The following is a 13,265-nucleotide window of genomic DNA, read 5'->3' as shown; positions in this document are numbered from 1 at the left end:
CACAATAGAAGAGGCTGGATGCAGTGTTGCCAGATTGGGTGGTTTTAAGTGCATTTTGGTGGGTTTTGAACATATTTTGGGCTGGAAACTGTCAGCAGTATCTGGCAACACTGGCTGGATGCTGGGCACTGCCGGGAGCTGGGGCGGAAACTGTCGTACGCTCAGCTGGGAAACACTTGCCAGTCATAACCAGATGGTTGTAAAGTCGATTGGTCGTAAGTCGACGACTACCTGTGTTTTTTGTTTTGTTTTTTATATATATAGAATTTTTTTTTTTTTAAATGTAAAATCTTGGTGTAATCAATGTTGTATTTATTTTCCTCATTTCTCCTAGGTCTGACTGTTTAACAGTGGACCTTGAGAAACCCAAGCCCAAATTTGTCAGAGAGGTGTTGGAAAAATGCATGAGGTGGGTCACCTCCCCCCATATTTATTATTAATGTATTTATAATTAGGGATTATCTCTGGAACTACATTCTTATAAATGATGTGTAACTTTAGCTTTTGTTCTTGAATTGCAGGCTGTCCTATCACCAGCGGATAGTGGACATTGTGCCTCCTAGTTTCTCTGCTCTAATTCCGGCTGAACCACTGTTTCAGTATAAATATGGTGATGAGAGCAGCAGTAAGTACTTCTGCCAAAAAACGGCTGTTCATGTCTCGAGCTTTTCAAAAGAGGAGAAAGGAGATGGACAGCTTTTCACAAATGGCTGATAACTTACCCTCTTGAGGGCACAATTTTCTTTCAGTGTATCTGTACTGCCTATTTCTGTGAAACTTGGTGTAACATGTCCTGCTGCACTGTCGTGCTCTCTGTGTCTCTCTCTCTCTCTGCTGTAGGTTCCTTGCCTGGATTTGTTATGGCAGAATCTGTAGCAAATGCTATCAAAAGCCGTGCCTCAAATGAGGAGATCCTCACTGTCCTGAAGGAGGTGCCCAATCCTAACCAGGATGAAGATGACGGTATGGTATCTTGCCCTCATTAGTTATCTAATAGCTGGAAGGCACAGACCTTTAGCCTTTCCCTTATCACTTCTTACTTCTTGTATGCCTTGCACACTGTAAATGTCACTTGTCGGTGTCAATTTTCAATATGCACAAAGACTTGAAGTTATCATGACCCTTAATTTGGCTTTTATTTTCCTTTTCAGATGAAGGTGATGGTTTCAATCCACTGAAAATAGACGTGTTCCTGCAGACGCTGCTCCATCTGGCTGCAAAGTCCTTCAGCCACTCATTCAGTGCCCTTGCAAAGTGAGTGTGGTCTCAAACAGGCTAGCTTGTGGTTGCATATGTTTTGGGGGGGGACTCTTGGGCATTTGTGAGCGCTTTAGCATGGTTTCCGCAGGGCATTAAATGGATTTTGCGAAAACTAAGGCCTTAAATGGCATTAAAAAGCATTTACGTTTGATTCCCAGTAGCATTAAAAATTCTTTTGGTAGTTTTCAAGAAAAATATTTATTTTGAGTATATAGGGTATGTTCAGTGCAGAATTTCTGTAACACTGAATGTTTGGACAGTGGCAAGCTGGACTGGGAGGAGGAAAACTTTAGAGCAGCGATGAAATGGGGAAATGCAAATTCCAGCAGAAGTGGCTTGAAAATGAGGAATTCAGGACATGGTTGCAGCCCGTTGGTGGTCAAGATGGAGAAGGATTTTGCAGTGTTTGTTTAAAAAAAATCCAAACATTTAAGCTGGGTACAATGGGCGTCAACGCAGTTGAATCTCCCACGTAGTCCGATAGCCACAAATCGGCTGTAAAAGGCAGACAGCAGTTAACCTTTATTTTTATTTTTCCGTGACCAACAAAGTAACGTCTTCAGCAACCGCTATGACCACCACAAACCGCACAGCTGCTGCTGCTGCTGTAGTGACCACCGCTACCATCGGAGCAGCTACTGTCGGAAAATCGAGCAACCTTTTGAGCAACGTTTGGATCAAATACGACGCTGCAGGTGGAGGTGCTCTGGTGTCTGAACACTGCCGGGCAGCACCACTCATGCATCCAATGAAGGTGTTTCTGAGTTGTTCCAGGCAATGTTTTCGGATTCAGAAATAGCCAAATCTTTCACCTGTGAAAAGGGCAAAACCAGCTACATTTTAAAGTTTGGACTTGTCCCACACTTCAAAAATGAACTGATTTTCTATAGTTAATAATGCAGGACCATTTGTACTGATGTTTGATGAGAGTTTCAACCTGTCAACAAAAAAATAACTACTAGATGTCCACGTTTGATTTTGGGAGGCTGGTCGATGATTACCAAATCTAATACTTTAAGGAAGAGATACAAGGACAAATGCAGTGAACTAAAAAAATTTTGTCAGAGTTGGAATCAAAAGCTTGTGCACTAAGTCGCATGCATTAATTCTCTTCTGTACAAAAAAAAACCCTGTGTAATTGCTGTAGCATGTAACGTTCTGTGTAACTAATGTGGCATTTGATTTTGCATGAACGCGAGTTGGCCTAGTGGTTAGTGTGTCCGCTTCTCGATTGGGAAATCGCGAGTTCTGCTCATGGTCGGGTCATACCAAAGACCATCATAAAAATGCTACCTGCTGCCGTCTGGCAAGACAGATACGAGTGGGGAGTCAAACACTCGCGGTTACCAGAGGACGAGACCCCCTCTGTAACCCTAGCTATGTAATAGGCGAGAGGCTGAGGGCTACGGAAACCGAGATCGGCGCCACCCTATGCACCACATGGCGTGGGAAGGACTTTGATTTCGCATACACTACGTTTCAGACTTTAATTTTTCAATTCAATTTTATTTGTATAGCACCAAATCATAAAATGCATTCTCTCAAGGCACTTTGCAACAAATTAAGAGTTTCCATCCTTTACTATACATGCATATCCGTGGATTGTTGATGGCATTAAAAGGGCATTTAAAAAGCATTAATTAAATTAGATTTGCTGATTTCTGCAGAAACCGTTTCATCCGTCCCTGGTTTCACATACTAGAGTATTGAAACTTGTCTCACTAGGGGAGAGCAGTTCTGTTTTTACCCATATGGCTTGTAGGGGTTTGTTTACTTTCTCAGGTCCATTTTTTCTTGTTTTGCCCCTTCTCAGGTTCCATGAAGTGCTGAAGACTTTAACAGAGAGTGATGAAGGGAAGCTGCACATTCTTAGGGTGGTGTACGAGGCATGGAGGAATCACCCACAGGTCAGAAACCAGCATTTTGGTCAAATACAAGTCTGCTTTAAGCCCCTGGAATACACTGAATATAAGGGCATCATCGATGCATGTGGTAATGAAGGCTGTTGCATAACTGGTAGTGGGTTTAGAGATTGGATCAGGACAGCGGCTTTGGCATTATTTGCGTGACATTTTCCGTCACCATAATTATGAGTAAACATTTTCTCTGCATCCTGGAAGACTAATCTGATGACTAATCTTATAGTAATGGACATTTAGAAAATGACATGTAAATATTTCATGGGGTCCTAGAAAAGTGGCAACTTCTACTGTTTAGCTCTGGGATTGATTGTATTTGGCGTTAAAGCAAATGAACTTTGGTCATTTTAAATACATGCCATATTTTTGCACTGTAGTGTTACAGAAGTGTAATCATGTGTGTGGGGGAGGGATTATCATTACATAAGCTACTATTTAAAATGTTTGTTCTGAAAACAATGCAAACTTAAATTGGTGCCAAACTGTACCTTCAGGCAGTTCATGCGTTTGTTAATGATGGGCAATGTGTCCGTCTGTCTTCAGATGATCTCAGTGCTGGTAGATAAGATGATACGTACTCAAATAGTTGACTGTGCTGCTGTGGCCAACTGGATCTTCTCTCCTGACATGGCTCATGATTTCACCAGGTACATTTTCATATTCTGTTTTATATATATATTTTTTTCTTGTCTTAGTGGGTCCTTATGTTGCTGTTTGTATCGGTTGGGTCAGGCTTTATGTGTGGGAGATTCTTCACTCCACCATCAGGAAAATGAACAAACATGTCCAGAAGATCCAGAAGGAGCTGGAGGAGGCCAAGGACAAGCTGGAAAAACAGCAGCACAAGAAGGTATGGGAAATTCATGTTGGGCCTCCTTTAGATCATTGTTCTGACTTCAAGGCTGTGTTCAGGTGTGGGTATTAACAATCGTCGTGGTTGTTCTGGATCATAAGTGGACAGCTGATTATAGATGGATCATGCCAGGCCTTTTCGAGTGTCTCAGCTTTGTCTTTAGTGACTGCTTGTGATCAGGATTTGTGACTATAGGGGTTGCCAGATCTTCCACAAGCAAGCTGATGGCACTTAAAAAATTCAAGAACCCAAACATGCTTGTGTGTGTGTGTTCAATTGCATTTCCTGGTGCTTGGATTGGCTGATTAACGGTTTCACTGTCCATGCTTTACTGTGTAGCTTTTTCTGCATTTATTTGCTCATCTAATCACAGTTTGTGAATTTAACAACCAAAATTAAAGAGGGAAGCAACAAAAATGTACAGTGGTGCTTGAAAGTTTGTGAACCCTTTAGAATTTTCTATATTTCTGCATAAATATGACCTAAAACATCAGATTTTCACACAAGTCCTAAAAGTAGATAAAGAGAACCCAGTTAAACAAATGAGACAAAAATATTATACTTGGTCGTTTATTTATTGAGGAAAATGATCCAATATTACATATGTGAGTGGCAAAAGTATGTGAACCTTTGCTTTCAGTATCTGGTGTGACCCCCTTGTGCAGCAATAACTGCAACTAAACGTTTCCGGTAACTGTTGCTCAGTCCTGCACACCGGCTTGGAGGAATTTTAGCCCATTCCTCCGTACAGAGCAGCTTCAACTCTGGGATGTTGGTGGGTTTCCTCACATGAACTGCTCGCTTCAGGTCCTTCCACAACATTTCAATTGGATTAAGGTCAGGACTTTGACTTGGCCATTCCAAAACAGTAACTTTATTCTTTTTTTAACCATTCTTTGGTAGAATGACTTGTGCTTAGGGTCGTTGTCTTGCTGCATGACCCACCTTCTCTTGAGATTCAGTTCATCCTGACATTTTCTTTTAGAATTCGCTGGTATAATTCAGAATTCATTGTTCCATCAATGATGGCAAGCCGTCCTGGCCCAGATGCAGCAAAACAGGCCCAAACCCTGATACTACCACCACCATGTTTCACAGATGGGATAAGGGTCTTATGCTGGAATGCAGTGTTTTCCTTTCTCCAAACATAATGCTTCTCATTTAAACCAAAAAGTTCTATTTTGGTCTCATCCGTCCACAAAACATTTTTCCAATAGCCTTCTAGCTTGTCCACATGATTTTTAGCAAACTGCAGACGAGCAGCATTGTTCTTTTTGGAGAGCAGTGGCTTTCTCCTTGCAACCCTGCCATGCACACCATTGTTGTTCAGTGTTCTCCTGATGGTGGACTCATGAACATTAACATTTGCCAATGTGAGAGAGGCCTTCAGTTGCTTAGAAGTTCCCCTGGGGTCCTTTGTGACCTCGCCAACTATTACACGCCTTGCTCTTGGAGTGATCTTTGTTGGTCGACCACTCCTGGGGAGGGTAACAATGGTCTTGAATTTCCTCCATTTGTACACAATCTGTCTGACTGTGGATTGGTGGAGTCCAAACTCTTTAGAGATGGTTTTGTAACCTTTTCCAGCCTGATGAGCATCAACAATGCTTTTTCTGAGGTCCTCAGAAATCTCCTTTGTTCGTGCCATGATACACTTCCACAAACATGTTGTGAAGATCAGACTTTGATAGATCCCTGTTCTTTAAATAAAACAGGGTGCCCACTCACACCTGACTGTCATCCCATTGATTGAAAACACCTGACTCTAATTTCACCTTCAAATGAACTGTGAATCCTAGAGGTTCACGTACTTTTGCCACTCACAGATATGTAATATTGGATCATTTTCCTCAATAAATAAATGACCAAGTATAATATTTATATCTCATTTGTTTAACTGGGTTCTCTTTATCTACTTTTAGGACTTGTGTGAAAATCTGATGATGTTTCAGGTCATATTTATGCAGAAATATAGAAAATTCTAAAGGGTTCACAAACTTTCAAACACCACTGTAAATGGTGAGTTGCAGACACAAATAGTCACAAATGCCTACCACGAGTAAACTTTTAAAAAAAAAAAAAAAAAGGACCCTCTCAAATATGGTTTGAACTAACTTAATCACATGCCACAGGCAACATAAATATTACCATTCAAAGGTTTTAATATCTTGGAATAATTGAATCACATTTATGCTCTGTTGCATTTGTACTAATTATTGCAGAGACATGGCTCATTAATTGTAGAGAAAATAACTAGTGTGTGTGATATGTATTTGCATACATGTTGTTGTTTTTTTTTTTTTTAAATTAATAAATATAGTCCAAATGATTATTTCTGTACTGTAGCTATATACTCACTCGCCGTTTGCCTTTTGTAACCCTGCTCATTCATGCAATTATCCAGTCACGTAGCAGCAGTGCAGTGTATAAAATCATGTAGCGATAGGTCACAAGCTTCAGTTAATGTTGGTGCTGAATTATTAGTTGGAGTATTTCAGAAACTGCTGATCTCTTGGGTATTTCATGCACAACAGTCTCTTGAGTTTGTACAGAATGGTGTGAAAACAACAACAAAAAACCCCGTCCTGTGAGTGGAAGTGCCGTGTCGATGTGAGGTCAGAGGAAGTGGGTTAGGCTGATTTGCGCTGAGATAAAACTTAAAGTAACTAACTTGTATAACCACTCTTTACATCCGTAAAGATTATATCTCTATGTATGTATGCATCTATCTGTCTTTTACATGATGAGGAAAATGTGTCTGAACATGCATGTTAAACCTTGAGGTGAATGTGAGCTGAAGTGCCTGACCTTGATTGCATGAATGAGCAGGGGTACAGGTGTTCCTATTAAAGTGGGTGATAAGCGTGTACAGCTTTCTACAAACGTATGTATGCAAAATTCCTAAACCATGCACGTACAAATGGGAAGCGGACACAAAACCAGTTCAAAAGGAGCTTGATTCTGCGTGGGGGTTGAAGAGAAAACCCGAGATGCATGTTAATACCAGTTCTGAATGGAACCTGAACAGTGCACATGTTTGTCAAGTTACGCACCAAAGCTGTGTTTAGTATCTAGTACTACAAGGGCTTGTGGAAGGTGGTGGGAGTACAGTGTGTAAAGCAAGTGGAAAAAGTCTTTGTGTTTTTAGCAGAAAGACAGTGGTGATGAAGAGGACATGGAGAAGAACAGTGAGGATGAAGATGGTCAGCTGGAGGAGCAAATCGAAAGGCTGCAGGAGAAAGTAGAGTCAGCACAGAGCGAACAGAAGAACCTCTTCCTCGTCATTTTTCAGGTAAGACCTGTGCCAGGCTCAGGCGGTTATATAACTAATGTTAGACACACTGTAGATGTGAAATCAGTTCCATGTCAGCCGGCGTGTGGAGGCCTGAGGAAACTATTTAAAGGAGTGAAATTTTGGCCGAATCCCATTTCACCCCTTGGACCAACCCCTTGGCCCTTCCCCTCCATTTTGCGCGTTCACGTGAAGGGGTAGGGGTATCCCAATCCCAGTTAACGCGGAGGGGTAGGGGAAGGGGTAGGGCTTCTGTACCCCTCCAAACGGAGATTTTCCTGGAGCTGACTCCGAACGAAGGGGTTTGAGTGATTTCCCACAATGCCATGCGGATTTCAGCGAGATTTCATGCGGATTTCAGAAAGATGGCGGTTCCCGCGGCGAAAGATTGTCATAAATGTATTTTCTCCATTATTTACGTGTTTTAAGTTGTTATCCAGAGGAAACACGCCGCTTGATTCGCTTTCGAGCTGAGAATGAGCAGCGATTTCTGAAATCCAAGCTGCTGCTAAAAAGCTTTGGGAGTGAGTATTGTTTTCGGTTGCTTTACTGCGTACGTTTTGTTCTGTTATTCTCGCTTTTATTGTTTACATGAGTGTTCTGACACCTCATTCTGTCGGATGTGGTGCACGAAGCGCCAAAGATATCCCATTCAGTGGTGTTAGTTAACAAATCACACCCTGCCAGCAGAGATTTCTGGTTCTGGCTCTGACTGTAGCGGCTGGTCGCAGCCAATGACGCATTTGGTCGCGTTTTGCTAACGTAAACGCTGACGGAGGTACGCGATGACGTATGCGATCGTTGAAGGGCTATCCCAATACGTAGGGGTTGAATTTCAAGCCCTATCCCTTGTAACTCAGTTTCAAGGGGAAGGGCCAAGGGGAAGGCGGAGGGGTAGGGGTAGAAATTAGAATTGGGATTGGGCCTTTGTCCTACATATCGTTCAGCAGGCTTTCTTAAATCCAAATACATTTCATTACATTTTTCCCTTCCTAAAAAGCCGGTCGTTTTATTATCATCTCACCAGCCATAGCCGATGATCTATTGCCATCGCACGTCGTCTGTCCGTCGACAATTCACAAAAATTGCTCTTCCTCCCTGAGTTTGTGATCCTGATTTTGTTTCGAAGATCTAATTGTTCTCATGAACAACTTGGACTCGTTTATAATTAGCCGGTTTCTCATGATACGGCCGTGTGAGCTACTGCGTTGCTGACACTGGTTTAAATTTGAATGGATTCAAATCCTGACAATTTGCTGAATCCATACTTGTGCTAGAAAGCAGAAAATAAAATAGCAGTTACGGTCAGTGACTGTATGCATGCAGATATATTGTATGTACTTTTAGATTTGTCTTTTCCATTGTTATTTGTGTTCAAAATGTCCACTCTGCAGGACACCATGGAGACTCTAGCAATTTTGTGACAAGCAATGATCTGAGGCAAGTTCCATGTGTTACGTTTGTAGCAGGGTATAGAGATCTTGCAGTCACGTGACCGGAAAGTACACAGCCGCCATCTTGTCGGTAAAAAACACCGCTGAATACTGCTGCACTCGTGTACAAAATGGATCAATATTTCAACCGACGGACTACACGGCTCATTTTTCTAAGGAACAGATAACTAGATATGTGTCTAAAATAAACGACCTACAGATTAGTGACCCTTATGGCTTACCGGACGGAGTTTTCACGACAGTGTCAGTGGATATTGAACTGCCAGAGGTGGAATACCCAGACGTGTATAATTACCTCATTAACTTTCCCTCGCTATTCAGTGGTGAAGCACTGCGTGCTTATAAATCTCTGGACAGTTATCTTTACAGAAATTCAGGATTTGTCAGCCGCCCTCAGATGTGGCATCTTGTAAACAAGAAAATAACAATCCTCATTGGACGGGTAAGTCACTTAAGTATTACTAGTACTGATACTAGATATATCAGTAGTATCTAGTATAGCACTGACCAGCCGATTATAGAATAAGGTAATTCCAGCTGTAATTCCAAATCGTCCATCTTGTTTACCATGGATCTGGCGTTAGAGAGGTAGAGGCTTGGCAGTGGAGATTTGAGTGGCTGTTTTCTGAGCTTAGTCAACAGGCCGGCTCTGCCTGCAGCCTCGCTTTTGCTTCCTCTCCCGACGCCGCCTCCTTCGCCTGCCAGACCCGATAACAATCCACGGAGACCCCGCTGGTCTCGCTATGTCGTCCGGAATGTTGTGCATGCGATGGAAATCGCTACAAACCGTCATTTTCTGCTGGAAACCAATGTCCAGTAAGTCCATACGGTTGTAGTGGATATTGAAGTCCGGTACAGACAAACAACACGCAAAAATACACACAAAAAACATAAACGTGCACAGGTAGGGAGAGCTTGTAGCCGCAGCCGTTGTAGTAGAATTGTATATAGTAGGGTTTTCCAGAAGAAAAGGTAGAAGCAGAAGTAGAAGGCGAAAATATGGCGTTTGACCGACGAGATGGCGTCTGTTACAATCTGGATCGGCTGTGACGTCACATGCAAGATCTCTATTGTCTAGAAATTGAGAGAAGGGTGTTGGTCTGGGGGCATGCTCCACTGGGAAAATTTGAAATATTGAAGCAAATTTGGGGCCCTCTGGTGTAATCTTGGCATGAAAAAGCAGTTGAGAGAAGCTCTTGAAATAAGGTGTTCCAGGTAGTGAATTTCTGAAAAAGGGAATCAGTCAACTCGAATAATTTCAAGAAAATTCTTTATTTTGTAGCACATGTAGTAGCCTTTGTGCCTAAAGGTAAAATGAGCATTAGAGATTTCACACAGGCCTCGGATGAGGTTGCATGAAAAGTTCTGCGGCTTCCTCAAATGGGAAGTCCTCAAAGCCTATCTTGGTGTAGCTTAGATGAACAAGGCGGTCCAATGTACTGATACTAAGTTGGTTGCTACAGCTGAAGACCCTTTCAGCCTTTGCACTGCCAGCCAGGATGGAAAGAGATGCAGCAAACAGTTCAAATAGCCCTACAAAATAATCAGTCATCCTATCACATGCACAATCATGACTGCAAAATTCTACATGAAAATTGCTCATTTTTGTTTTATCATTTTTTTTATAATGGAGGCTTTGCACAATTATGTGACCCCATAGCAACGGTTACTACGCTGCCATGACGGGGGGGTGCACTTGTAGTGCTTCATTCAGCCGAGTTAGTTGTTGTTTATCGGTATGGGACGGTTTTGCTGTGTTTTTGGGTATGCAAAGAGTTTTGAACGAGAAACAGACATCAGGTGTTTTTTTTTTTTTTTTTACCAAAAGTAATTCATCATTGTGGAAAAAACTAGAGATATTTCTAAACATAGAAGGGGAGGGGGGGGCATTCAGCGGGACTTTGTATTGCACAGGGAGGTCAAAAACCCTATGGTGTGCTCACTTCATTTCCATGAAGATAAAAATTCCATAATAATCTCTGAACTGCAGTGCGGTGCTCGTTCTTATCCTGTGAAGTGAACATGAGTGGCACAGCCTAAACTTCACCGAGACTTAAAGTGCATTTACATTTGGGGATCCTCCGGAGCATGTTGTGCGCGCGCTTGGGAGCCAGTCATTACGGGAAACACCCGATACTGATTTGAGATCAGTCGGCACGTGCATGTAAAGACACGGGGGCTTTATGAAGTATTATCATCATCATCACGGTCACATTTGTTTGTCGCTGTGTTTTATGACTGGTTTAGTTTTTGTAAATCTCACGCCTGCTAATAAACGCTTCCAGCCATCTACCGCTGCATACATGACAGAACACTTCACAAAGTCTCTGTGAAAAGTGTCCTGACAGCACATGCTTATCGCGTTCAAATCAGCATCAGGTGTTTCCCATAATGACTGGTTCCCAAGCGCACGCACACCGCGCTCCGAAGGATCCCCAAATGGGAATTTTGAAGCTCGTCTTTGCAGAAAATCACCCGTCGACTTCTAGTATTGGTCATCGAAAAGATGGGTCAGCGGGTCTGTAGATAACGCCTAGCTTTGTCTTTTGTCCAACCGTGATCAAAACAGCATTGACACATTTCTGCCGGTGTCTCGTTTATACCAGTACACAGACCGCAAATTCTGATGATGTGCTGGTTTCTTGAATTTTAATCCAGCCAGACTTTCTTTGCTTATTCTTCTCTTTCTTCTCTCAGCGTTTCATCATGATGCTGACGGAGCACTTGGTGCGCTGTGAAACGGGCACCGTGGACATAAACACCTGCTGGTATAAAAACTGCGTCGAGCGGCTGCAACAAATCTTCCTCATGGTACTTTTCATTTTACATCCAGCATGTTGACAAAAGCACAAAATGTAGTTGGTTACTTCATAAATCAGGTATTTAGTAGTTTAGAGACAGCGACTCTGCACTTGTAAATGCTACATCTGGCAGCTGTTTTTTAAATTTATTTATTTATTTTTTTAAGTAGCAAGTCGCGGAAGGCTGATGTATTAAACGCTTCTAGGAATTCCTCCAAAAGGCAATAGTAGTTCTCCTCTAACACCAACAGTGTTGCCTCAGTAGATTTTGGTTACTAATAATACAAAATGACCTCGATGACACGAAACCTTCTGTTGACTACTTAATGATTCTTGTGTGTCTGTGTGTGATTGCAGCATCATGTGACCATCCAGCAGTACATGGGCACGCTGGAGAACCTGCTGTTCACGGCTGAGCTGGATCACCACATCCTGGCTGTGTACCAGCAGTTCTGTGCCCTGCAGCTTTGATTATGTTCCAGAACCCATGATGCTAAACCCAAGCCCACAGTTAGCCAGTTCAGACTTTTTAATCTTGGCTTGTATGTTGTGTAGCTTATTAAGCTGCATCCGACAAGTATGGGAATCATTTTGTTTATTCTCAAGTAGTGGTAACGGCTATTAATTAATTATTTGTGTATCACATTTGTTTAGTTCCCCCCCCAGTCCAAATCTTTTCAGGTTTTACACCTGGATCATAAGTATGAATTAGTTAGGGATAAGTCTTTTAAAACTTGAGGTTAAGTGGACAGAAGGAGGATTTTGGTTTTATTCTGGCCAGACTGAAGAAAAATGACTGGAGTTTTATATATTTAATGTCCATTTTGATCTGGATGTGATTTAAAACGAGGTGCAAGTCTGCTTGCATTGTCTAAGTGCTTCTGTCATGGTCATGGTGTATTTTTTTGAATTGTAAAGAAATACATGAAACCATCTTTTCTTTTTTTTTTGTTTAAGAAGTGTCTCTCATTCAGTGGTCTTGGGCTGTTTGATGTAAATCATATGCCACATATACATTTGCACAGCTCTCAAGAATGACAAGGAGGTGAAGGTGAAGGCTATGAATCATAGCCATGGGGGTTTTGTGAATTTTAAAAGGGGGGGAAGCTTTACCCACCATTATCAAAGTTTATATTTGTTTAGTTTTATCCCCCGCTGGCTGAAAGGCCCGAAGGGGGATTATGTCGCAGTGATGTCTGTCCATCCCGGAAGAGCGCTCACCTTCTGAAATCAACTCCTCTCTCAATTTTTGGAGGAATTTCATGAAACTTGACGAGAGGCATTGTTATATGTCGGTAATACGCGTACTGCGATTCGGTCGCATTTTACCAGAGTTATGGCTTAGTTGCCAGTGGGGGATAGTGTGCTCTTGGATCACTCTTGTTAATAGTTATTACTGTTTGGTCACATGAATTGAAAGAGTTTAATCAGGACTTGAACACTTAACCTATAAACAGTTGCAGTTTGTTGGTGGAAAGTTAAAATGGGCTAGAAAGACAATTATCTTTTCAGTGTTCATCTCATCTCATTATCTCTAGCCGCTTTATCCTTCTACAGGGTCACAGGCAAGCTGGAGCCTATCCCAGCTGACTACGGGCGAAAGGCGGGGTACACCCTGGACAAGTCGTCAGGTCATCACAGGGCTGACACATAGACACAGACAACCATTCACACTCACATTCACAC

The 13,265-nt window shown here is 42.1% G+C and overlaps 1 protein-coding gene across 3 annotated transcripts in view; it reads left to right on the top strand.

Moving 5' to 3' along the window:
• The window catches only part of LOC132881985 (nuclear cap-binding protein subunit 1), a 45,759-nt gene extending 33,236 nt beyond the window's left edge, over nucleotides 1–12,523 (top strand). For 2 of the 3 annotated variants that reach the window (XM_060915124.1, XM_060915126.1), the window contains 10 exons: nucleotides 335–409; nucleotides 522–625; nucleotides 841–963; nucleotides 1,152–1,254; nucleotides 3,074–3,167; nucleotides 3,723–3,826; nucleotides 3,912–4,029; nucleotides 7,181–7,324; nucleotides 11,476–11,589; nucleotides 11,937–12,523. In XM_060915124.1, the coding sequence (XP_060771107.1) occupies nucleotides 335–409; nucleotides 522–625; nucleotides 841–963; nucleotides 1,152–1,254; nucleotides 3,074–3,167; nucleotides 3,723–3,826; nucleotides 3,912–4,029; nucleotides 7,181–7,324; nucleotides 11,476–11,589; nucleotides 11,937–12,050 (1,093 nt within the window). In that variant the 3' untranslated portion in view covers nucleotides 12,051–12,523. The remainder of the gene's footprint in view (nucleotides 1–334; nucleotides 410–521; nucleotides 626–840; nucleotides 964–1,151; nucleotides 1,255–3,073; nucleotides 3,168–3,722; nucleotides 3,827–3,911; nucleotides 4,030–7,180; nucleotides 7,325–11,475; nucleotides 11,590–11,936) is intronic. The other variant, XM_060915125.1, reaches the window with a different exon arrangement.
• The last annotated feature ends 742 nt before the right edge of the window (nucleotides 12,524–13,265 follow it).

The sequence above is a fragment of the Neoarius graeffei genome, chromosome 2 (assembly GCF_027579695.1).
Source record: "Neoarius graeffei isolate fNeoGra1 chromosome 2, fNeoGra1.pri, whole genome shotgun sequence".
In the NCBI taxonomy this organism is placed as follows: domain Eukaryota; kingdom Metazoa; phylum Chordata; class Actinopteri; order Siluriformes; family Ariidae; genus Neoarius; species Neoarius graeffei.
This window is presented reverse-complemented; position numbering and strand designations above follow the sequence as displayed.